Source organism: Stegostoma tigrinum, chromosome 29 (assembly GCF_030684315.1).
Source record: "Stegostoma tigrinum isolate sSteTig4 chromosome 29, sSteTig4.hap1, whole genome shotgun sequence".
NCBI classification, from domain to species: Eukaryota; Metazoa; Chordata; class Chondrichthyes; order Orectolobiformes; family Stegostomatidae; genus Stegostoma; species Stegostoma tigrinum.
This window is the reverse complement of record NC_081382.1, coordinates 34505231-34531855: the sequence shown is the minus strand read 5'-3', so window position 1 is coordinate 34531855 and position 26625 is coordinate 34505231. Positions and strand designations below refer to the sequence as shown.

General features: G+C 37.0%; 1 protein-coding gene across 9 annotated transcripts in view; it reads left to right on the top strand.

Moving 5' to 3' along the window:
- LOC125465296 (formin-binding protein 1) overlaps positions 1-26416 on the top strand; it is a 235830-nt gene extending 209414 nt beyond the window's left edge. For 8 of the 9 annotated variants that reach the window (XM_048558583.1, XM_048558584.2, XM_048558581.2 and 5 more), the window contains 3 exons: positions 2742-2860; positions 7786-7925; positions 9032-14342. In XM_048558583.1, the coding sequence (XP_048414540.1) occupies positions 2742-2860; positions 7786-7925; positions 9032-9210 (438 nt within the window). In that variant the 3' untranslated portion in view covers positions 9211-14342. Of the gene's footprint in view, positions 1-2741; positions 2861-7785; positions 7926-9031; positions 14343-15812 lie in introns of those variants that run through there. The other variant, XM_048558582.2, reaches the window with a different exon arrangement.
- The last annotated feature ends 209 nt before the right edge of the window (positions 26417-26625 follow it).

Below are 26625 nucleotides of genomic sequence, written 5' to 3'. Positions count from 1 at the left end.
GGTAGGGTGGTAAAGATGATGTACAACATGTTCGCTTTCAACAATCAGATATTGAACATAAAAGTTGGCAGACCGTGTTGGAGCTGTATAAGGCTTCAGTTAGATCACATTTGGAGTAATGTTTGCAGTTCTGGTCATCACACTATAGGCAGGATGTAGAGACATTGGAGAGGGTACAAAGGGGGTTTACCAGGATATTGTTTCAGAGATAGTAAAACTGCAGATGCTAGAGAATCTGAGAAAGCAAGGCGTAGACCTGGATGAACACAGCAGGCCAAGCAACATCTGAAGAAGGGTCTAGGCCCAAAAGGTCAGCTTCCCTGCTCCTACGATGCTGTATTCATCTAGCTCTACACCTTGTTATCTCTTTTATGAGGATATTGCCTGGATTAGAGTGTATTAACTATAAGGATAAGTTGGACAAACTTGGATTGTTCTTGCTAGAGCGTCAGTGTGAGGGTAGAAATGTAAAATACTAGGGCACATAGATTCAAGGTGAGAGGGGAAAAATTTAAAGGCAACATGCAAGGCAAGTTTTTCCACACAAAGGCTGGTAAGTGCGTGGAGGGACCTGCCAGAGAAGGTGGTGGAAGTAGACACACCAGCAATGTTTAAGGTGCATTTAGACAGACACATGTCCAGGCAGGAAACAGTGCAATATGGACCACATGTAAGCAGACGGAATTAGTTTAGAATGATGTCATCATCAATACAGACACAGCAGGCCAAAGGGCCTGTCCCTCTGCTATACTCATTTATCTTCTGTGAAGCTGCTTTACATCTTTTTCACAACAGGTATTCTCACTTAACTTTGATCATCCAGAAATTTGGAAATATTACATTCGGTGCCCAACTCCAAGTGATTGCTATATATTGTAAATAGCTGGTGCCAAGTACAAATCCTTTGGGTATCCCACTTGTCACAGCCTGCCAATGCAAGAATGACCCACTTATTTCTATTCTGTCATTTCTGTCTGTCAGCCAATCACTCATCCATGCCAGTACATTACTTCCAATTGCATGTGCTTCAATTTTACCAAACAACCTCATGTGGGGGACTTTATCATATGTCTTCTGAACATATGTTTAGTTCTTTATCAATTTTTTAGTAATATTTTCAAATATCTCCCAAGTTTATCAAATATGGTTTCCCCTTCCAGCTCCATGCTGACCAGACCCAATTAGATCACGATCAACCAGATGTCTATTTGTCCTGTCCTTTATAATGGATTCTGGTATATTCCCATCTACTGATATAAGGCTAACTAGTCCTTAGGTCCCCGTTTTCTCTCTTGCTTCCACAATGTGTAAGTGCCAAATGACTGACTCACTTTATAGGAGAGTTGGAATGTTTGGTCTCAGCATAAGTCCTGTGGTTTTACTGAGATTTTCTTTAAGGACCAGGTGCAATAGCTGGTAACTGTGTTGCTATACAAAATGTTACAGGCAATTCTGTTAACTTTCACAATGGTAAGAGCTTTTGCCTCCTTGAATGTTCAGATTGAGTACAACAGATGTTGCATTTTAGCACAAAATCTGCCTGGAATTATCATACAATATCCTTCAAAAATTGGGAGCACTGAAATGTATTAATTGTAGTTCCCCTACTGCTGAAGTCAACCAATTTAAGCACGGAAGATGAGAGGAGAAAGATTCAAAAAGGACATGAGAGGCAACTTTTTTTTACATAGTGGTTTATGTGTGGAATGAACTTCGAGGAAGTGGTGGATACGGGTACATTTCCAGCATTTAAAAGACATAAGGGCATGATTGCAGGTAGGTGGGACTTATTTAGTTTGGGAACCTTCGTCGGCATGAACTATAATGTTCGAGTTATAACATTTGCAAACACATCATGTGACACTCATATGTTTTTTCCTTAATAAACTTGATGCTTTTACAGTTATGCGTGCTGCACCTTGTATCAGATTAATTTTACAAAATTCAAAAACCTGATGTACATTTCAGAAATACAGACCAGGAGTTAACCCGGTGATGTTAGCCCCACTCAGAGAGTGATGGAGACAGTTCCATTAAATATTCTTCAGGCTGAGTAAGATTAACTCCCTTGTTAGTGAAAAATCTAGAAGTAGGGATGATAAGTAGCAAAGCAAAGTTGAGGCCACTTCAGAACAGCAATGATATTGAAGAACAAAACAAGCTAAAGAAGATGAATGGTCTACTGTTGCTTCTAATAGTTATGTTCGTTTGTCAGCAAACCCATTTTCACCAGCCACAGAAGTCACAAACAGACTTCACTTAGAACAGGCAGTCAGTTGCATACATTTATAGCTTCCACCCATCTGTAGGTTCCTGACCTTCTACGGTTACCAAATAATTAGAGTGCAGGTACCTCAATTTGGAGTGGGTAACCGCTGCTGGGCGTGCAGCAGGCCCAGAGTGAAAATAGTTGAGGTCATAGTGTTCATCTTCCAGTGGTAAAATTGCAATGGCAGTGGGAACAGATCCATTAAATGGTAACTCAAGGACCTCAACTAATTTAACAGAACAGGCTACAAGCAACCTAATTGGCTACCGGCAAATAACAACGATGGGAAGCTGATTGCCATGGCACCCCTCTCACAACCACCCTTATTGATTTTGTGCCACCTTCTAGCCTGGTGTGCAGGACAGGAGACATAGCTACTGATGTAAACTTCCAGCTTTGTGGAACTAATTTTGGTCACCATGTTAGAAGCAACTTGTTCTTCAGTTTCTTTCTTTTTAACCCCTATTTTCAGGCATGGCTTGCTGAGGTAGAAGGTCGTTTACCAGTCAGGACTGATCAACCAAAACGATCAAGTGAGATGCCCGAGTTGCAGAGCACTGTTGTAAATAATTGTGCACAAGACCGAGAGAGGTACAGTATAGTTGCTAATTGCATTAAAAGCTTCTAGAGTAAAATGAGAGGTGAAAAATGATAAGTACTACATTGAAAAAGGATGACGTTTCCAAAGGTGATGCTGCATTTTGTCATGTAAGATCGAAGTTTGAATCTGATCAACGAGTCAGAAACATTGAAAATTTTGGAACAGGTGAGGTTGATGCAATAATGTTTTAGATGGAACTAAATCTGTCCTCTTGCCACATTATTCGAGCACCTTTTCCCACAGAAGTGTATCTGCTTATACTTCAAAACCATGTGTACTGTGTACTTCAACCAGATTTGCAGAATTACAGCACAGAAGGAGGCTGTTCAGTCCATCATATCTGCACCACCTCTCCAAATGAGCATTATGACCTAATGCCATTCTTCCTCCTTTTCCCTATGCTTGGCACATCATTTCTTTTCAGATAATTAACAAACGCCTTCTTGAATACCTCAATTACACCTGCTTCCGCTACATTTCGGGGTAGTGGATTCCAGATCTGAGCCAATCAATGAGTGTAAAGGTTTTTTTTCTAGGCATTATGCTTCTTTCGAAAATTAAATTGCTTTTTTTAAACCTTTCATTCTTGGCCCTTTTACAAAAGGGAATGGTTCTATTTATTCAATCCACCCCTCTCAGACTGTAAACGCCATCAGATTTCCTCCTAGCTTTTCTTTCCACAGAAAACAATCTGAACCTCTCCAACTGTCCTCATGACTAAAGTCTCTCATCCCTAGACTCATTCTTCTAAATCTCTTCTGCAGTCTGTCCAAGCACACTCATCATTTTTGCAAGTGGCACCCAGATCTGTATACTGTATATTCTATTCCCCTATTAATAAACTACAGGATACTGTATATATTATTAATTGCTCTCTCAACCTGTCCTGGCAGCCTCACTAATCTGCATTTCTACATCAGGTTCTTTCTGCCCCTACATCGCCTTTATATCATCTTCCTTCCAATGTTCTTCATACCAAAATACATTGCCTGATATTTCTTTGCATTGACTTTAATTGGACCTATTTCCCTGCTTCATCAATGTGTCTATACCCTTTTAAAGTTCGACACTGTCCTCCTCATAGTTTACAATACTTCCAAGTTACATGTAGTCTACAAATTCTGAAATCATCCTCTGAGCATTAGGATTTAGACCATTAATATATATCAGGAAAAGCAGGGATCACAATACATACCTTAGGGAATTCCACTACAAACCCTCCTTGCACCTGAAAAAGCTCCATTGACTCAACCAAATTTGTATCCATGTTGCTACTGTCTCTTTTATTTTGTGGGCTACTATTTTCTCACAAGTCTGTTGTGTGACACTATATCAAATACCCCTGGAAGTCCATATCCACCACATTAACAACATTGCCCACTGAAATCAAACTGATAGGTCTCTAATTGCTGGGCTTGTCATTACAACCTTTTTTGAATAGGATCATGATGTTTTCTGATCAGGCTTCTGACACCTGATGAAAATTAAAGAATTATTGCCAGTACCTCTGTAATTTCCACTTTGACTTCCTTCAGTATCCTTGGATACGTTTTATCGGGCCTTGGTCCCTTTTCAACTTGTGAGCCCAGACAGTCTCTCCAAATCTACCACTTTATCAATTCTGCACGCTTGCAGTGTCAGAGTTTCCTCCTCTGTCATCAAAGCTTGGTCAGCATCTCTTTTCTTTCTGGAGACGGATATAAAGTATTCACTTATCAGCCATACCTCCAGCCCCAATGTGTAAATCTCTTCTTTGCTATCTAATCAGTACTTGTTTTCCTTTTACCACTCTTTCATGATGTATGTTTCAATAGAAAACTTTTGAATTCCCCTTTATCTTGGTTACAGTTTTTATTTTCTTAATTCTTACTTGCTTCCCTAATATGCTTTTTCACTCCTGTGAATGTTCTGCATTCCTCATGGTTCTCAATTATATTTTCTATCGAACACTTATCATGAACACATTTCTTCTTCATCTTAATTTCTATCTCCTTTGTCATCCAGGGTGCCCGGCATTTGATTGTCCAAACTTACCTTTTGAGAGAGAAGACCTTCAGTGTATCTGAACCATCATTTCTTTGAAGATAACTCATTGCTTAGTTAGTTATTTTATTGCTAACCTTTCATTCCAAGTACCATTTTGCCCCATTGAAGTCAGCTCTCTGCCAGTTGATTTTTTTTCTTACTTTGAACTGACCATTGTCATTCTCCACATTCATCCGAAATATTACAATATAATAATCACTTACTCCTGAATGTTTCCCACTAGCACTTGATCCAATTAGCCTTCTTTGTTTCCAAAAACTAGGTCCAACAGTCCATCCTCTTTTGGTGGACTGGTCACATACTGCTCTAGGCAATTCTCCTGACAACAATCCAGGAACACTTGTCCCTTGCACTATCACAATCCCCACCTACATTTGAGTCATTTAAGTACCACGTTATAATTGCTTGATATGCTACCATCCGTCTGTAATTTCTGTGCAGATTTATACCTGTATATACTACCTACTAGTTGGTGGCTTATGGCCTACACCAAACAATACAATTATACTGTTTTTTTCTGTTTGTCTCTGACCATATTGAATCTGTGCTTGAACCCTCTGAGACATCTTCTTTCTCCAGCATGACAATTCTCTCCTTCATCAATATTGCCACCCTTCCATTTCTGTCCTTTCTGAACACCACGTCGCCATAACATCATGTCTCCATATGGCAAACTGACTGTAACTCCTGATCGTATTTTTGTGCATGCGCAATAACCCTGATTTGGACCATGTTACCTTCTCCCTTATTCTGACTTCATCTATTAACTTACTCCCGATGGTACTTTTGTCTGTAGCATTTTATGTAATCTGGCATTCTAATATTCTCTTGTGGGTTCCACATCACTACCAAATAAATTTAAAGCCCTCCCAACAGCACTAGCAAAATGTCTTGCAAGGAATTCCAATCCAACTATGTTCAGGTGCAACCTATCTGACTTGTTTAAGTGCCTTCTTCATCAGAGCCAGTCCCAGTTTCACAGAAATCTAAAGCCTACCATCCTGTGCCATCTTTCCAGCTACACCTTCACCTGCCTCTTGCCCCCCCATTTCTGCACTCACTTGCACAAGGCACTTGACTTATCAGGTCCTTCTTGCTCATATCCTACTTAACTTCCTAAATTCTGATTTCAGAATAGCATCCCCCTTTCTACTTAAGTCATTGGTACTAATGTTGACACAACCTCTAGCAACACCAGAGGTAGCAGTTTTGTGACATCCTTGAATCTGATACCAAGGACTCAGCAGCGCACCAACCTGGAATTACATTTATTGCTACATACAATGTATCTGTTCCCTGAACTAATTAATTCCTATCCGTATTCCTCTTCCTTTCTTCTGCCTCCCTTTTTGTACAGCTGAGCTGTTTGTAGTGCCAAAATAGTGGCTCCGACTGCAATCACTTGGGGAACTACACCCTTGTCACTTCTAGAGCAGAAAACATGCTTGTGAGTGGCACCCAAGGAGACAAGGCACTACATCCTGCTCATCTTGGCTGCTTGAAGACGTCCAATCCCTTACTGTTGCCAAACCCTTAAGCTACTATGTGATCACCTTTCTCATCATGCTGTTCACATAACTCTCAGACTTGTGGATATGTCACAGGGACCTCACTGCCGTTCAAGCTCCAAAACCCAGAGCTCAAGTTTTTGCAGTCGACAGCACATCCTGCACATGCAGTCATTTAGAATTCTGGTGAGGTACGTGAGTTCCCATATATTACAGGCAATGCATTCCACTCAGCCATGTTGTTCTGCAATGTCTTAACTTTATTTCCCTATATTAACTGTATTCTGCGTTTTATTAATTATATTACTTCATTATATTGGCCTTGAAGAAAGCCGATACGGGAAATTCATTCTGGTATTCCTCAGTTAAGTACAAGTATAGCCACCCTATAAATGTTATGCTAATTTACAGTATTTTAAGGACAGCCCCTAATAGTAGGTTCCTACGACCAACGAACCTGGGAAGAGAGTAGATGAAAGAGAAAATATCTTCTTCCAGCCATTTGCCAAATCCTCCACTCAATGATCTTTAACTTCTTGCAGTAAACTTTACTCAAAACATCTCTTTTCTCTCACTGCACCAAATTTCTACTTTGAATCAGATTCCCAGATATACTGACATGAACTCTGTCTTATTCAAGCTAAGCCCTGCCCACACTGATTATGCACGCTTGCTGACGGTGTATTTTAAAAATCCCCTTCTTGTGTAGAGGTTTGATGAGTCACTTTCTGGCTGGTTCTTTTTCTCTCCCCTCAACCAATTAAATGTAATGAAACAAATGATTGGTAGGGTTATTTCAAAGACACAACCACCCCAAGTTTTGTTGCAGTTTGAAGTGTCAAGAAAGGAATCATACTTTTTTGTTGCATTGGAAATCCAGTCATACCCCAATGGGATAATTTATGCATTTGTCTTTACATATAATAAATATGTGTCGTTTCAACCCATAGCCTGTGAAAAAGTAAAAACTACATTACATGCTATTCTTCGGATCACCTCAAAAGTTTGTATTCTTACTGGCTCCAGAACTGTCTCTGCATAACTGTAGCAGTTGTAGCACAGATGGCAAATGTACAGGATTGTAAGGATTCTGTTGTGCTATGCTATGCTGTGTTGGATTCCCTGTACTATTTTTGAAATAAATGATTCACTGTTATCTGGAGTAAGTATTTATTAATTGCTGTGACACAGAAGGTATATTTTTGCATATAGAGCAATAAATCCTCTATGTTGTTATGTGACATTTCGTTCCCTTCCTGCACCTTCTCCAGTTCACCTAATTCAACAGTTGTTTCTGCGTCTGTTTTTGTATATTTTGTCGAACACACTATAGTTAATTTGTGTTATTATCTCTTGAGCAGCCCTGATGGTAGTTATACCGAAGAACAGAACCAGGATCCTGAATTAAAAGTTGCAGCACAGTGCGAGTTTGACGATGAATTTGACGATGAAGACGTACTGGCAGCAATTGGCACATGCAAAGCCATGTATCCTTTTGAAGGTATATATACATTGCAGAGGAAACTATTCCTAAGAAACTTCTTGTAATTTGTTAGATTTCCTAGAGATCCAACAAAATATCATTTTGGAGTGCTACATTTTCTCCTGCAACTTTCCACACAGTAAATTCACTGACCCAGCCATGTGTCGTTGAGGTTGGGGACTAAGTACTGTTGAAATGCTAGTCCAAAAGCAGAATGAATCAACAAATCACTCCTCTCTAATCCTGCTGGGTCATTCTCACTGAATTCTTAGGCAAGCATTTATTTTAACTGGATGTAGTGGTGAACTTTCAAGAGAAAAGGAAAGGATGAGAATCAAAGTTTTAGTTGCGCTTTTTAAGAGATTCCAGTATGATTGTTTGCTTATTGATAACAGTGTGGAGCTGGATGAACACATCAGGCCAGGCAGTGTCAGAGGAGCTGGAAAATTGACCTTTCGGGTCGGGACCCTTCTTAAAATATTTCTGAAGAAGGGTCCCGACCCAAAATGTCAACTTTGCTGCTCCTCTGATGCTGCCTGGCCTGCTGTGTTCTACCAACTCAGCATTGTGTTCCGCCAACTCCACACTGTGTTAACTCTGACTCTTGCATCTGCAGTTCTTGCTGTCTCTGATTGTTTGCTTATGCTGTTTGACAGGACGGTAAGGGTTTAAAATGCACACCAGTCTGTCATTGAACAAAAGAGTCCAAGTTTAATTAAATGACCTTGGGTTAGTAAAGGTGGACACTGATCACAGGGAAAACCACCAGAAGAGTTAGCCAGAAGACAGTTTGGATCTAACAAGCATTTGCAGAACGAAATTGTCATTGCATAGGGCTGAGATGGCTGCAATATCATCAGAAAAATTGTGCAAATAATAGAAGAATATAAACCAAGTCTTTTCATGTGTTTTGCTTTAATTGGAATCAGGGGCCACAAAAAAACAAAAACAGCAACAGTGCACTAATTTCCCAACTGAAGATAATTAACTAGCCTACAAGTCTCAAGAAAACTCTACTGTTTCAAATCATAGCATGCAAAAGAACAATTGAAAACGTAAAGAAGTTTTGCCCAAAAGTGTTTTTGTGTTTGTCATCTCATTTTTTGTCACTTATTTCAATTCAGGTCAAAATGAAGGAACAATAGCAATGGCAGAAGGAGAAACACTGAGCGTGATAGAGGAAGATAAAGGAGATGGTTGGACAAGAGTCCGACGGAATGACGATGAGGAAGGATACGTTCCAACATCCTATGTGGAAGTATATTTGGACAGAAATACCAAAGGTGCAATGACTTACATCTAATTTTAAGAAAACTTGAGATGAACGTTTTGTTGTAAGGGGCGCATTCTGTGAACAGATATGAAAATGCAACTAAGTGCAATACACAGGATCATTGTGCACTATGTAAACTTTTCTTTGAAGAACTATGTAGTAGGGAGAGAGAATGTATGTTTTTTGCCTACTCAGTGAGATTACATTTGGCATGAACTTATGTCGGTGCCAATACTGGGGTTAGTTTATTGTGAACATTAATAACTATGGCCCATACCCACCCATTCAAACAGCCATTTTTAACTTTGAAAAGTAAAATCACTTAATGATATCTTAGAAAATTTGAACATAATACTCAAAACAATTATATTAATTATGTTCTGATTTAATGCATATTTTACTTAATTATTAAATGACTACTCAATTTTATTTATTAAACTAAATTTTAACAGCTTACATATCAACAGAATCTCCTGTCTGCACAAAGATAAGGTGTGTGCTGCAATAAAATCCCAATTGTAGTGTAGATGATTTTTAGTGGAGATATTTTTGCTGTCTTGCTGCTTTATTACTGGCATTGTGCTACGTTACAACATTAATTACAGTTCAAAGTATTTCATTAGCTGTAAAGACCTCTGGGATGTTCAGGAATAATGAAAGGTGCAATATATATGAAAATTCATTTTTTCACTTTTTCTCCATCTTAGTTTCTGACTTATCGAATGGTTCTCGGTGAGGGCCATTTTAAGTGAGGAACTAGTTATTATTGAACATTAAACAATGTCAATTAAGAAAAAAAAGTCATACCACACATTAAATTTCTCCACACTGAAATTGTATCCAGCATAAAATTCTTGATCAGGAATTATGTCAGTAAGCTAATGAATTGCATATCTATGTTTAATAATAAGATGATGTTTTCTCATTAAAACATGGCACTCTTTGCATAACTTGCACATTTCAGTTACTCTGCTGTATTAGAATTTAAATACCTTTATTACTTGACTGATTTTTTTTAAAAACTGTTACTTTTAAATTTGATTCTGTCCATATTTGCTAAGGGTAATGATAAGTATTATTCATTTAGCACACCAGTTATGCATCAGGCAGCAGCTTCATGCAAACTGTTTTACTTTAATTGATGTTCTTTTTCAGCAGTTAATCCACTTCTTTGTTTAAATAAACCTAAGCAAAGTGGTTAACAGGTGTGAGTCAGAGTACAGAAATGCAACTGCTTTGCAAATCAAGTCTGTATATGTACAAACTGTCATTCTTATGAGTCTGAGTACCACATTGGGAGTGATTTGTTAAGTGCATGATGACTTTTCTAGAGCTATTTATGTAGGGTAGGTACTAGTACTAAATCTACAAAGCTGAAAGTTCTTTTTACTATCTGTATATTTATTAGTTTTCCAAGTTTGCCTGTTTGTTTAATGCACTACTTCACTTTGATTTGTTTTTAAAAAAAGATAAAGCATTCTAAAACAAATTTTGGTATCCATTTAATGCTAATCAGTTCTAATATAATGAAGAATTTTATACGCTCAATGTCTTAACTCCTTATATTGATAGAAAATGGATTTGCTGCCAAATCAAACAGTATATAACTACTTCCAGTGTAATTATTGTTATCTGAGCACGAAGCTCCATACCAGTTGCATCCTATATTGGAATTTTCACAACACAGCAACATGTACATCAAATAAATAATTTATACTTAATGTCTGAGCAGGAATTACAGTTCACCAATGTGTTAGGAAATGGTCCTTTTAGCATCTTTAAATTATTCCACGTTATATTCCTATTTACAAGCTAAAATGATTGCATTAACGAAAATACCCAGTTTGACCCAGCAATCTGAGGCACAAGAAGTGGTCCTGAGAAATAGTTTCAGGATTTATCCCTTATGAACGACCCCTTCTGATGTGAGTAGTTTAAACCAAAAATTTTAACAAGTGTGGCAGCGTCTGTGCGGAGAGCAACAGAGGCTGGACTGTATCGTGTCAGGTGGTGCTGGTGGTAGTAGTACACTCTGAAGTGTGGCAGTGAAGTCACATAGGCAAATATCTCCAACAGGAGGGTCACTGTTGTTATAGACCAGACCATACCCCCTTCAAATATATCAAGGAGATTGCCAAGACCTAACTTTTTCTTATTCAGGTGATCTGTTCCATATTAATTTGATTAATTACATTGTTTGGCTTTCTCCTTACTTGACAGTTAAAATCAAAACAAAAGAGGAAATAATTAGTTTGATTTTGCCTCTTTTGAAAAACTTAACAGAATAATAGATTATTTAACAACTAAACAGCAGTTGTTCTAATATATTAACATCTCATAAACATATTCTTGGCAAAGGCAAATTCAGTAAAAATAGAATTTCTTGTAGCAGAGAGACTCCAGCTTTTAGCTGTGACAAAGAGGAATAACAGCTTCCACATCCAGCTTTATGATCCCAGCAACTGCTGAAAGCTAAACTAACGTCCTGCGGGAGCCTAACTCCACCCCATTCGTGTTGCTTCTGTTGTTCAACTTTCTTTTAAAAAAATCCCAAAGCCTCACAAGCTGTTTACTTTATTAACAGCTCATCACAAATGGCTCAAAACCTCTCCAAAAAATGGACGAAATATATCTTTTAAAGCCATAGCATTGTCACACTGTTAAAGGTGCATGAAGTGACTCATAATCAGCCAACTACTTGGCTACCTGCATCCAGTCAATGGGTGATGACAGTTTTGGGGTTCTGACCTCTTCTGATATTGCTTGGTAGCCTCCTGATACCTACTGCCATCATTTTACCAGATCGTCTGGTTCCAGGCCCATCCCCCAGGGTCTAGTTAAATCTAAACCGGAGTTAATGTTTCAGGTTTATGATCTTTCATCAGACTTTCAAGTGAAAAGTCACAAGCATGAAAGGGTTAACTTTTTCTCTTTTTCTCTCTCTATCTCTCCCCCACATCTTCCCCCCTGCCCTTCATCGCCTCTTCTCACCGTCCCCGCCCATTTCTCTCCTCCCCCTCACCCTTTCCTCCCCTCTCTCCTTGCCCTCCCCCTGACCTCCTGCTTGCCCCTCTATGCTCCCAGACCTCCTGAATATTGCCCACAGTTTTGTGTTTCAAAATTGTGGCATCTGCCATATTTTGCTTTCATGTCACTAACTGACATTCTGCAATCATGCTAAATCCACATTTATGAATGCTGTCCTTCACTGGTATTACAGAGCTCATTATTTTGAGCAAATAATTGTTTATGACTTCATGTAATTTTAAGGTATAGCCTGACTCTGGATACTTCAGAAAATCAATATGTAATGCATTCCTGTTATTAATGTAAAAATTTGTATATCTTATTATACATATTGCATGCTCTGTATATTATCCTTCCAGCACATTTAAGTTGCAGTATAACAGTACGAAACAATGGTTGATCAGTATGCCACTGTGGAGCAAGCGTTGAGGTCAATGTGTTTGATAGAAAACTACTTTCTGTCAGAATGTATGTCCAAAAACTTGAATGTTTTCATTACATGAAAATATAGAGCCACAATCCATTTTTAGATTTGTATTTTTGAACATGCTGGTAGTCCTGGCCAAAACCTAAAGAGTATCGATTTTGCCGCATTCGTTCTTAACCAGTGTAAGTGTTTCATTGTTTAGGTTGCAGCTAAGATTCACTAGATTGTCTGGTATGAGATGGGCATTATATGAGGATTGTCTAGAATGAATCTGTGTTCCCTAATTTAAAAGAATGAGAGGTGATTTCCTTGGAACATGCAAAGTTCTGAGAGAACTTGAAAGGGTCAATGTGAAGAGGTGTCCTAATTGGACAGTCTGGAAATAGGAGTCAGAGCTGCAGGATAAGGACTCAACTATTTGAGAATGAAATTATATTTTTTCATGAGGGTTGTAAATCTTTGGACTTGTATACCTTACAGGCTTTTGATGCTCAGTCCTTTAATCACTAATATACATTGGTGACTAGAGGAATAAAGGGGTATGGAGATGGAATGGCAAGTTGGAGTTGAGGTAGAAGATCAGTCTTACCTTGTTGAGTGCAGAACAGGTTCCTGTGGCCAATTTCTGTGTGTGTTTCTTATATAATGTTTCATTGGTAAATATCTAGTTTACCCAATGAATTTCCTAGATTTCTTAGCACAACAGTACAGTTCAGTGGATAAATAGCTTCATTGTTTGCTTTGGAATGACAAGCAATGCAAAGGTCAGATAGTACAGCTACTTTATGCGATGTAGAATTGATGAAAGAATAACAAATGTATGTAAAGAATTCATTGCCTGGAAAGGTGTTTATTTTCAAAGTATTCAGTTTGTAAAGTTTCTGATTGCAAGTCAATGCCTCAATTCTTTGAAGAAATGGTCACTGAAAGTGCTTCACACTGGTGTTGCAGTTTAATTTGCAATACAGTATTATGTTTCAATGAAATTGAACAAAAGCTTCTCTTCTGCGATTTCTTTCAGCAAAGTGTGGTGATGCGATTTCATGTTCTTAAAACAAGTGTTTCACTCAACTCCAACCCATTTAATTCCCAGATCATGCATCACCTGTAATCAAGAAGATGTGCAGAAACCTGCTGTCCGGCAACTTCTTTAATAGGTTGCTGTTTATGTGACTTTTATGTCCTTCATCTTGTCTTCTGGGAGATTTAGGAACATCTATTGAGCATCACTTCACTACAACATTTGTGGGTTTGGCAGTTCAGCAGAATAGGGAATTGAATTTGGATCTTATCGTACATTGCTACTATATCTGTTTGACTTTCATTATAATAAAATAACTTTGTTATTTTGGACTGGGACTGTTTATTCCTTGTTGGAAGATAATTGCTAAAGTAAAAGCTGTCATTAAAAATATTACAAATTGTGCTGTTAGTAACCAAGTTAATGAATCCTAGTATTTACAGAGTTGGTGTGAGCAATTCATGAAAACCAGCCAGCAATTAATTTCCATGATTCAATTAAATTTAGTTAGTATTCAAGAAAATCATTATTGATTTATAGGAAAATGTAATAATCAGAAAGTTAGGAAAATCTGTGTATAGGTATACAAAATCAAAATGTTTGAAAAGAAGCATTTATAACTTTCAGATTGTGTCAACACATTGTATGATTTGAATTTTAACTTCCAGAATTGAAAGTAGCATACTTTTGAAGCAACATTCTACTCAAGTTCATAGCTGTTTTTAATGTCAGTCATGAAATTCGAATGTTTATTAAAAAAAAACATTTAAGCTTATTTTTCTTGTTGGGACTATGAGTTATTTGGCAACAACACAGATAGCATCTGTGACTGTGTTCAAAAGATATACCTTTTGGACCAGACATTGTAGTTAAGACAAAACACAACAAATGGTATTGGATCTCAGAACCAACAGATCATATATTGTGGGTTATGAGATCTATGACCTTTGCACGGGAACAGAAGCCCAACTACCACTGAAGATTTTAATGTACCTGTCAATGTTTTTAGATGACAAAATGTAATACTTTTTGGTAGGGCCTTTGATGTTGCCCCTTTTGATAAAACTTCACTCGGCTACCAGGAGATTTGGTGGATGCCCTAGTTCCTTATTCTTTTCTCTACAGCAACGTTCAGCCAGTCAACATTAACTTGTTAACCAATCAGCACCCTTTCCTCTTGGAAGATTAGTTCTTGTGATCATTTTAAATTTGCCATTCTCAAATGCATACATAATGAAAAGCTTTGACAACCTTTCACTCCATTCAGCAAAATTCAAGTTGCATAGTTTCATTTTTTGACCCACCCAGATGAAGGTCAGGCCTGGTGGCACAAGGAACTATATAAGTCAGGATTTCCTAGTGTACTGTGGAATTTTAATATGGCAGAGATTGCTGAGGAAGAGACCAGAAAATTGAGGTGGCAGTGGACATGCATGGGGTGGGGAAAAGTAGATCAGAAAGTTTAGAGATCCACTTAGGGAGAGCTGACACTTGACTCCTGAATTTGAGAAACCTTGTTTTCTTCTAACCACCTGAATGTGGCTATATGAAAGGTAAATTCAAAGTGATGCTGACAGAGGAGGCACCCAGCTCTATTTGGTACTTGAAATGCCAAGCTACTTCCTGGGAGCAGGTTGGCTGTCTTTGTACATCCAATTAAAGCAAAAGTGGTGAAATTGAGGTTGAGATGTAGATTATTTTTAATCCTTAAGCTTCTTGACAGACCTATACATTTTGGGAGGTAGATTTCTCCACTCAATGGCCAAATACCACAAAGCATAATTAGTCATTGTTTTCAGAAAAACACATCTGGAATGTCTTTTAATTACATATTTTCACCTTTGTCATACCTAGGAGTTTTAACATTTTTCTCTTTCAGTCCTCTGCGCACAATCTTGTTTTGTATTCCTAGATTTTGTTTTTATTAAGACTTCAGAATTCTAGCACTCACTGCTCAACCTTTTTCCCTCTTCTTAACTGGAGCAAAAAACACCAGAGGCTTCTAGCTGGATTCAGGTTCACCTTTTTCTATCTTTGAATAAGTTCTTGTGATGTATATTTTTAAAAGTAGTATCGACCTATAAGATTTCTATAATCTCCCTAATTTAGTTCATCACGTTACTAACGTGTCTTTTTCTACCTCTCTCTGGACTCTAGGTACCTAAGGTGGTGCGCTGGTCCAAGAATCATGGGGCGAGCTGGTATGCAAGGACACATTCTTCTGCTTAACGATTTCAAAAATGGAAGTTTAGCTGAATTATTGATCTGGTTTGGTTTTTGATGATTAATGCAAATCACAAAAGAGAGGGCCAAAAATACATGAATAAAATGTGCAAGTGCCTGCTATTTATTTTTTTGGCATGCCATCCATTGCTCTAATTAACTTGGCTATTTTTCCATGTTAAAAACAAAAGCAGTTTTATGATGCATGCCACTGTTAAATTTGCTTCCCATTTTTAAATTGAAAGAAACAAAAAGAAAAGTGAATTTTGAAATCAACTTACCAGAATACATGTACTCCATGACCACAGCAGCAAAAGCGTACTGTTTTGGGTAACTTGTCCCTAAAGTTGACATTCAAGTGTAAAGTGATTCTTGAGATTGGATGGCGGGGAGCAGGATGACTCTTAAATCCATTTATTATACTATATAACAAGAGAAACATCTTCTGGAGTCACCACAAACCATTTCTATCTTCATGTATTTCGGTAACCTGAATGCTGCTCTCCACAAAGTTTCTGATTTTCTAACTCATGCATGTGACTTTAGAAACATTGAGGTTTTTTTTAATGTCACCTTTTGTTGCATGGTAAATTCATGCTGAAAAGGCCATGTGTGGTTTCCTTTCATCAGAGATAAAATTGTGTGTAGTGTATGGGAGCTGTCAACAATTCATCTGTAACTACCCATTTAGAGAATTATAGTGACTATTCACCTATTCTAAGTTTTTTTTTCTAAAATTGAATTTCCAAATAATTTGTTATTTATGTTCTTCTTCTTTTTAATCTCCATTCATACCCTGCCAAAACAATCCATAAGATTATGTATATTTCTTAAGCTGTGTACCCATTAGTATTTTTCAAATAAAATGACAGAGGCATTTGTGCCTATGCATTATGCCATATTATTTAGTCACAGCCACATAATTAGCTATCATGATTTTAGATCTTTGTATCTACTGCAAGTATACTCGATTCACATTTTAGTGTGAATTATGTTGTTTTTGTCAAAGCATGGAGCAGTTGAAATTAAACCAAACCAGGCTTGTTAAATGTATTTGTGGTCATGTAATACACACATCTGGTATGTGGTAGATTTCTCTGTTACCACCACATTATTATTATTTGTTTATAGCACTGCCCAATATCAAACTTCAGTCTACTTTTTCTTACTGCATGCTCGCCCTGTTGCTCTACCTGTGCCCACCTTCTGAGGGTCACTACTTGTGACTCAACAGCACATTTTTCTTTATTTTTGTTTTGTTTGCTATATGGTATTGAATTTATAGTCATGTGACACTTCGCTTATTTTGTTTTCTTGCATGTTTACCTGTGTGTTTGTTGGAATTTCTGCTGAATGGTAGCTGCATTCCCTAAAGTTGTCTCCAAGCCACTGCCAGCTAAAATATTTCATAATTGGGTGGGTTTCAGCTGATTATGACTATTTTCTCCACTTCAACATATCAAGAAAAAAAGTCAAACAAATTAAAGTTAATAGTTTATATTCCCAGTACACACACAGCCAGGAATGATGGATACTTAGAACCAAATTATTGTAACGGTGTTTTTGGCAGAGTTTTTTTTTCATTTTAAAAAATAATCCAGAATAGAGAGCAAATTTTTAATATTCTCTTTCAAGGGTCACAGTTTCAAGCAATGACTTTACGTTGCATCCTGCAATCAAGGGACAACAGTGAATACCAATGAGTCCACAGTAAAATGAATTGATAATAGCGGTCAAGGGTGAAGGGGGATAGGGTCATTTTTATGACCTTGTACTTCTAAGCCTTGTATTGTTCCACTCGAGGTCTGTATTGCAATCTGCTGTCAGGTCTCAGCCTCTAAGAGCTGCTCAAAATATTTTTCCCTTCCTGTCGAAACAAACCTGATTTCCATTCATTTTCTTCCTATAAGTGAATGGCTGAGTTTGGAAACTCGTTTTATTGGAGGAGATTGTATTCAAGTACATTCATATTTATACACTCCTTTACACTGTATTTGCAGGCCCAAGACATCGTTATTGACTTCACCAAATCAAAACTCCACTCTTTTGCCCACTCTCCATAATCCTAATCAAAAATGTTTCATTCTCCTCCTCAAGTGTACCCTATGTCCTGGCATCCAACGTATTTTGGATAGTGAATTCCACAGATTCATGAGCCTTTGAGAAAAGTAATTTCTCCTCATCTGTGTTTTAAATCCACTACCCATTACCCTAAAATTAGACCTGTCATTTTCAGATTGCCCCAGATGATAAAACATCCACTCTTGAGTTTACATTGTCAATCCCCTTTAGCATTCTATACACCTCACTTAGATCTCCTCTCATTCTTCTAAATGCCGGAGAGTATGGGCCTAAATTGCTCAGTCTCTCTTAGTAAGACAAACTGCTCATCTCTGGAGTCAATCTAGTAAACCTTCTCAGAACTGGCTGCAGTACAGTTATATCCTTCCTCAAGTAAGTGTGCTGCTACCAATTGTTACCATTGATGGCCAAAGTAAAACAGAAAAATTACTTTTAAGTGTATATTCAAGTGTATATCAAATTGATGGTTCTGAATTCTCTGCATAGGTAATGATTTGATCAATAGTTCTATTATTTATTCAGTTATCAAACCTAATTGAGCTATCCAAGAAACTGTTCTCAATTGTAGTTATAAGTCAATTAGTATAAAAATATATAAATTAAAATCTCTGAAGTAAATTCCACAGTGGAGTATTTTTTTCAAATTCAGCTGATACCCTGTGTTTACATCAGTATTACAAATATAACAGTTGCGGAAAAACACAATTACCTCATTGGTTTATTTTCTAGCAAAAGTACAGCTTCATGTTGGGTTGCACAAGCTTTGGTTACTTCTTCCAAATATGTATTTTTCTACCTAATTAGTAAGCATCAAGATTTATTGTTTCTATTCTAAAATCCATTTTTCTTCAATGGATGCATGTTTATTGCTAATCGTCTGTTTGATGTCATTGCTCTGAGTTTGGGTGTTTAGTTACATTGAAGTTAAGGAAGCTGTAGTATCAAAGTGCAGGGGAAGTACCAGACTATCTGGTGTCTCAGACATAAGCTAATTAAGATCTGATAAAGTGTATTTTAGGAAGGTAATGGCATGGTGGTAATGTTTAACGTTCTGGCAACATCGGTTCATATCCCACCATGGTAGATAATGAAATTTGAGCTCAATATTTTAAAAATTCTGGAATTAAAAACTACCCTAATGGAGATCATGTAACCTCTTAATTGTCATAAAAATGCAACTGGTTCATTACTGTCCTTTAGGGACGGAAATCTGCCATCCTTACCTGGTCTGGCCTACCTGTGACTCGAGATCCACAAATGTGGTTGATCCTTAGCTGCCCTCTGGCCAGCCTAGCCACAGGTGTTCGCATCCTATAAGCAAATAAGGAAAAAGGACTTTATCTAGAAGAGGCTGCAATTCAAGTTTGAAAGCTCCAGTTTAATGTGGAAATTATAATTTGCTTTATCGTAGAATCTCTACAGTATGGAAGCAGGCCATTTGGCCTATTCATTCCACACCACCCCTCCAAAGAACATCCCACCCAGACCACCAACACCCAACCCTCACTGACCCAATCCTATCTCCGTAATCCTGCATTTCCAATGAATAACCTACCTAACCTGCACATCCCTGGGCAATTTAGCATGGCCAATCCACCTGACCTGCATACCTTGGACTGTGGGAGGAAACTGGAGCAGCCAGAGGAAACTCTTTCAGACTCATGGAGAATGTGCAAACTCCACACAGACAGTCACCTGTGGCATGTTACTGGTCATTCTAAAAAAAATTAGTAAATTGCAATGACCAGATTAGCACTAAATATGATGGTATTTCTCAGAAAACATCACTGAAGATTTAACATGTTTTAATTCAATAATATTAAATGGTCCAGAAAGTGTGGCAGTAGTTGTGTAACATCTTGTTAAACCAGCTAAGGTTGAATATCACAATAACTGTTTGATGGGACTTCATGCATAATCTTACATCTGAAAACCCTACCAAGATGTATGGGTATCTGTCTGTTTCTTATAGAACTATGATAGAATCCCTACTTTTTGTGTCAAGTGAGCCCTGTCATTTCTTAAGAACCTTTTGAACTTTGGACTGTGAAGTGACGAGCTCTTCCTGTGATTCTCACAGCAGTTCCATTAGTTGAACCAACAGATGTTATGTGAAAGCATTATGATTTTTGTTTTGTTGACTCCTTTTCCTTCCTTATTCCTATAGAAAGGATGCATGAACTCTTCTAATAGTGTAGCAGGGATAAAGAATATGGTCTAAAAATGAACAGACCATAATCTACAAGTGTTAGGTGGGAGCAATGACTGGGAATGGTAAGAAACATATCTTTGCCTTGTATCAAAATGCCAAGTATTTACCCAGAAGAACATCCATCATTGCCTGTTTTTAAATAAATATATTTTAGTATGATGTAACCAGTTGCCTTGGATAAATTTTATTTACGAGTTTTTACTGCCAGGTTTTAAGTGTGTTTTGTACTGTTTATTAAAAGCACTTGACTAAATAATTCCAAATAACAACATTACAGAATTTCACAATGGATCATGGTGGTAAATGAAAATGAATTCCCTAGGTGGAATAGGTTTAAAAGTAGATAATGTGGATATTATGGATCTGTATAAGTTAGAAATAGTAAGCATTATGGAGTTTAGCCATGGGGGAATTATGATGAGATATGAATACAAGTGAGATTTAGCTTTTGTTAAATTGTTTACCAGAAGAAGGTAGCCATCAGATTTCTTCTATAAGAATCCCTGAGATTGCTTTCAATAAACTTGGCTTGTTTTGCTGTTTCTAACCTGTCCCCGTCAGTGAACATTGAAGAGGTGTGTGTTATAATTAACTGGTTTGCTAAGCTACAATGTCCCCATAATAGTTGGGTATTAAATGCAACAAAATTAAAGGAAAATTGCTACAGATAGCAATGCGAGCAAAATATTTAGTAGTCACTTAAAGCACAGTCATTCAAATGAAGTTTGAAACTTAAACATAGCCAAGCAATGACATCAGATAGAATGAAACACAAACAGCAGCACTAAATCCAAATGAACTGTCTGGAAGGAATAATGCACATGAATGGCAAATGAGAAAAATGTGAGTTATAATTATCTGAATGTTTTCCTGAACATAGAAATCATTATTTGTAACTGAAAGCTGCAATGAAATGTTAATTTTTATTATTTATCTGACTGACTTAGTCTCTGGATGACTTTAGCACCAGTCTTTGTGTTTGCTGCAATTTGTGTATTTCAGTTTTGGTTTTCATCTGTCCCACTCACATGGAAATGTGGAGGCATTGTTTTAAACAACTGCTTAAAAATTAATGCATTTTTCAGTTGCATTTGGAAATTATACAAAGGGCACTGTCGGTTATTTGTAGAATTGGAACTCGCCTGCAGGTAGTGTTTCCTTTGTAATTGGGGAGCTCTGTGCAAAAGAGTCTCTGAATCAAAATATTTATCTGAAGGAGAGTAGTGGAGGGGAACATTGTATAAACTTGATGATGCTATAGGTATACACCCTAATTGATTATGGTGAAAATTAGTTTTTCAACAAATAAGTTGTGCTGTTAATTTCTGAATGCTTTCTTGATAAGTATGTGAAACAATTCAGATTTATTATTGAAAATGAAGCTGTTGTGCATGCATTGAGTTAATGAATGGACCCAGTCAAATTAACACATTACGCTGTGGGACAGGAGAACCAAATCGAAAGTGGATGAAAACACACATTGCTTTGTTGTCTGTTTGCTGACTGGCACTGTGTGTGGCTTTCTGTTTTTGTGTTGTACACTTATTTTGCACATTGGCCCTCCCCCAGGACCTACAAATCTATACTTGCAATCTTTCCTAGAACATGTTAAGACTTGTGTTTTAATCCAGCAATGGAAATACCAAACTGTCAAACTCACCCAGATGTCTTACGTTTTTCCTCAAATCGCTTGGCAGTTGAAATCTAGGTCTGACTTTTGGCAACAGAAGAATATAGCACAAGTTAGAAAATTTCCTGGCAAGACTTGTTGGGCTGAGGGACAGAGTTAAAGTAAAGAAAAATAAACTTTAAACAATCTGACACAGCTCTCACTCTTATATACTTGATAGTGGGGAGTAAACTACCATTGATAAGATGCATTCAATACATTAAAGTCTCTTCAAGTGTTTGATCTCTTCTAAAAACAAAATTCTGTTCACTGGCATCAAAGTCTTTTATAGCCTCTTTGAGCTGTCAATCTAACTGTGAAACTGAGTGCTTGTTGAGATAATCATAGCTTTTTAAAACTCTGCTAAGCATTTGTAATGAAATAACAATACTTATTTTTTGGAAACATCAACAAAAAACTGTATGAGGCTGCATGACCTGATGCTATGTAATCTAAACCTGTCAGACTCTGAGAATTGCACCTTACTTTTTTTAAATATATTTAGGGCGGGGCAACAGTCATACTGATCTTACCCACCATTCGAGTGTTTGTGCCATCAATTTTGTCTCCCACAATGACAGTTCAGACTTTTGTGACTGCCAGAATTTTTTTTAAGTTGAATTCAATGCTGAGTACAAATGGTCCTGCTGAGTTCAAGTTTCTGTCTCTCATGATTCATATCATTCCTTTCCCCCTCGCAGTAAGAATTGAACCTGTTGGAAATAGGTGGGGTTTCTGTATCAGACTCCTACCTGCCATTTTTAAAGATCAAATGTGCGTACCCAAAACAGTTTATTTGAAGGCCAGTCTTTGGATGGCGAATTCACTTGACTTCTCCAACATCATGTTGGTACTGAAAGAAGCCTGGCATGTCAAAATAATCTTGCTCAAAAAATGAGTTAAAAGTCTAACTTCTGTTTGATTTCTTACCAGAAGTTACAAGGACTCTAATGCTAATTAATCCCCAGTCCTGGATGATATATTCAGGCAGTCAGGTTTCGATAGGAATTTAATCATACATCCAGAAACAAAACTACTGGTAACAATAATATGAACACATCTAGGTAGAGGAGCACAAATTTTATTGTTTAAAGTGTTTTACAAGTGCTAACCATGTCCAATTATACCACATCTAATGAAATGTTTAATGTCACAAGAAAATAAAACAGTTTTCAAAAGGAAGCTCTCTGATGGTCCTTTTTAATCTTTTGACTAAAATCAACTGTCTTAATATAAGTCAAACAAAAGTTCCACTCAGATTATGTGTTAATGCCTTTAAACACACTTAGAACATAGAAAAGTACAGCACAGTACAGGCCCTTTGGCCCACGATGTTGTGTCGTGGAATAATCCTAATCCAAAAATAAAATAACCTAACCTACATTCCCTTCAATTCACTGCTGTCCACGTGCATGTCCAGCAGTCACTTAAATGTCACTAATGACTCTGCTTCCATGACTACCACTGGCAAAGTATTCCATGCGCTCAAAACTCTCTGAGGTGAAGAACCTCCCTCTGACGTCTCCTCTATACCTTCCTCCTAACACCTTAAAACTATGACCCCTCGTGGCAGTCAATCCTGCCCTGGAGAAAAGTCTTTGGCTATCGACTCTATCCATGCCTCTCATTACCTTGTACACCTTGTTGTGAATGTTAGGCGTGTGGGTAGTCATCATGGGCTATAAGTTTTAAAATAATTATTAGATTAACAGATCTTTAACTGTGTTCAACTGTTAATGTTTCACGAACCTTAACATGCAGAAACCTAGAAAAGATGGCAAGTATTGAGAACCGAATCTGTTAGCTACCAGCTCAAGTTTACAGAAAACTGCTCTTCACAAACAGATATAATATCAACAATGTTTAGAAAGCAACTTTTGGTGATCAAGTTCTTATTTTTGATTAACTTCAGGCTAAATTAATAGCTGTTAAGACCATCTTGAATTTCACAATATAATTCTTGATTGACAAAATATTATTGTCAGACAAAGTTTATTGAATATTTACAGTATTCATGATGGACTGCAGTAGAATTTGAGGAGCAGTAGCAAGTAGAATGTTTTTGAAATGACTTATTTTTACTGATGAATTCAGGAATCTTATTTTAGCGCGTGCATTAGCTGGCATCAGAAATGGATTAATTTTGTGCTTCCTCATGGTAACTTGTGGAATCCCTTCTTGGTTTTTTCTTCCCTGTAGATTCTTGTTTTGAGCCAAAATAAGTAATGTTGTGATTAATGGTTACTATCTTTTAGTCTCTTTCATTATGTAAATATTTTAGGGTCAATCATTCAACAAAAACTTTGATGGAAAAGCAACTGGTTTTAAGAAGTTACTTCCGTTTTTGGTTGAAGATTACAGATATTTGTTGGTTAAATTTTTATTTGTTTTTAAATAATATAAGTCCTTCTTAGCCATTTTTGACCTCCAGAAATAGCCAATTTAGAGCCTTAAACATGGCTTTTTAATTTTTTATATAAATACTATACTGTGCACTTTTGTTATTCCTTGTTTCTGAGCACTGAGTTAATATTGTTTTTTATAAACATTTTACCCTGTACAATGTGCCAACATGAATGTTCCAATTTGTACAACTGTAAATGCTGTGCTTATTTTAGATTTTGGTGAATGATGTTGATGCCCTCATCCATACACAATCCCACATGTAAAACATGCTGTCGGTATCCACAAATAAAAACAAGTGCTGATTATATCTGAATAGGAAAGGCAGACAGATATTCAATCTAAACTATTTTTGTTCTAAATATGATTTTTACAGGAAAATGTGTTGTTCCAGGTCTTTGAAGGAGCAAATTGGTAGAAAACATTAAACTGGTGGTAGAGGGAGTAGAAATCGGGAGCACTTGATTTGAGCATTTGCTTACAATTAACTTTTGCTGATAAATGTATAGAAGATGAACTACTAATTTCTTCTGGAGATACCCATACTATCTTTTACATATCTCCAATTTGAAATTGGTCTATACAGACCTAAAAGAAATACGCCTTGGGACTTTTGTCTCATTGCTCAGTAATATGAAAAATGGAAAAGTTAGGCAAACTGCTATCTTAAAGAGGCAGGTCATCAAATTGACTGAAATCATTACACTCATCTGTCTGGGGTACAGAGTGAGCAGTTACAGTGTGTGAAAAGCATGATTATATTCCAAATATGTAAGGCCACTTGTGAACCAAAATGTGTTTTATTAAAATTGGAATAAAACTCACTTCTTTTAAAATTCAGGATTTGGTAGGAAGTAGATGTTATTGAAAAGGATTTTAAAATTGAATGCACCAATGCAAAAATGTCTCCAAAAAGAACTCCAGATTATTTATGGATCCATTAAGTTGAGAATCAAATTCTCAGTAATCTTTCATAGAAGTGGACATTTGGTCATCAGTCCAGTATGCAGAATGCTTTCAGATTCTTCTGTTCACACCTTCATATGATCACCCCATGACAGTAGGGAGACAAGACTTGATAACAAATATGAAAAAAAAACTATTTTCACAGACAGGAAAAGTACATTAAGAAAACAGTTACAGATCTAATATTTTCAGTAAAATTTTTGAAATGTTAACTGTTTTACAAAGCACTGTTCACTACCTTTGTCACCAGTGTAGTTTTCAAGTAAGCTGTCTAGAAATTTCTCACAGTCAACTAGCCATTAAGGAGCAATTTGATTCTAACTCATTGGGCGGGAAACCCACTAGATCAGATGAAACCTTGATATGACACTCCGCCTAAGATTACTTATAGGTTTCAATGGAGAGTAAAATTCAGGAAGGTTTAAAATCGATATTGAATTAATCCAGTCATTTTCCTAATGAAGGAAGAGGCTAAATTTACCCCCATTGAGCAGGATATAAAATCAGCAATCAACTTAATTCCCAAAAATCTAAAGAAATTATAAATTGAAACCTCTTCATTCCAACTCACTTATGTTTTAAAGGTGTTTTTAAAGGTTGTCAATGATTTTCATCATCAGCAAGAAAATACAAGAGCTAAAGCCATTGAGTTGTCCTCACATTGCCATCCTATTTGGTCTTGAACTTGCCAATACTTGACAACTCTACTCTTTGTAGCATTCTGATGGGGCACAGCAGATGGCCTGCTGTGATTTGTTAGGAATGGACTTGTGAAGCTGCAGATAAAATTTGAAGTGTGCAAGATACGCAGTTTACTTTGAATATTTGCTGAAAGAATTGTAATGCTGCTGTCTAGAAGCAGTCGACTCAAATAAAGGAAATGGAGCAAAGTGGCAGTTGAAGATCAAAGAGCCTTTGAGTGTCCAGAAGAAAGGAGCAAAACTTCAGATTAAGCAATCAGCAATCCTCAGCGAAAATAAATTTACAAATATTTTCATGTTAGTCTGAGACAATAAAAAGCTTGCACTTCAGCTTGTGATTTAAATGTTTTTGTTTGATTCTTCAATGAGTTTTGCCAAACATGAAATGAGTTAATATTGTCATATATGTAACTTGGTTTTCATTTCCCTTTCTAATGGTTTAAATGAACAAATCCTGGCTTAAAACCAATAAATGAAAAGCTTAATTAAGCAGGTAATTTGAAAATGTGAAGTGTGGACTTCATTTCTTGTTGTTGGATTAGAAGCTGGTGATAAAACTACTTAGAATTGGAGAGACAACCTGGCAGATACCTGAACTTTATTTACGTGCATGGAAATAAAAGTATTGTATTTCGTGCAAAATACCTATAACATTTCTGGTTGACTGGTGGAAAGAAAAATACACTAAAGGAGTAGGAAACGTACAAATTGAAA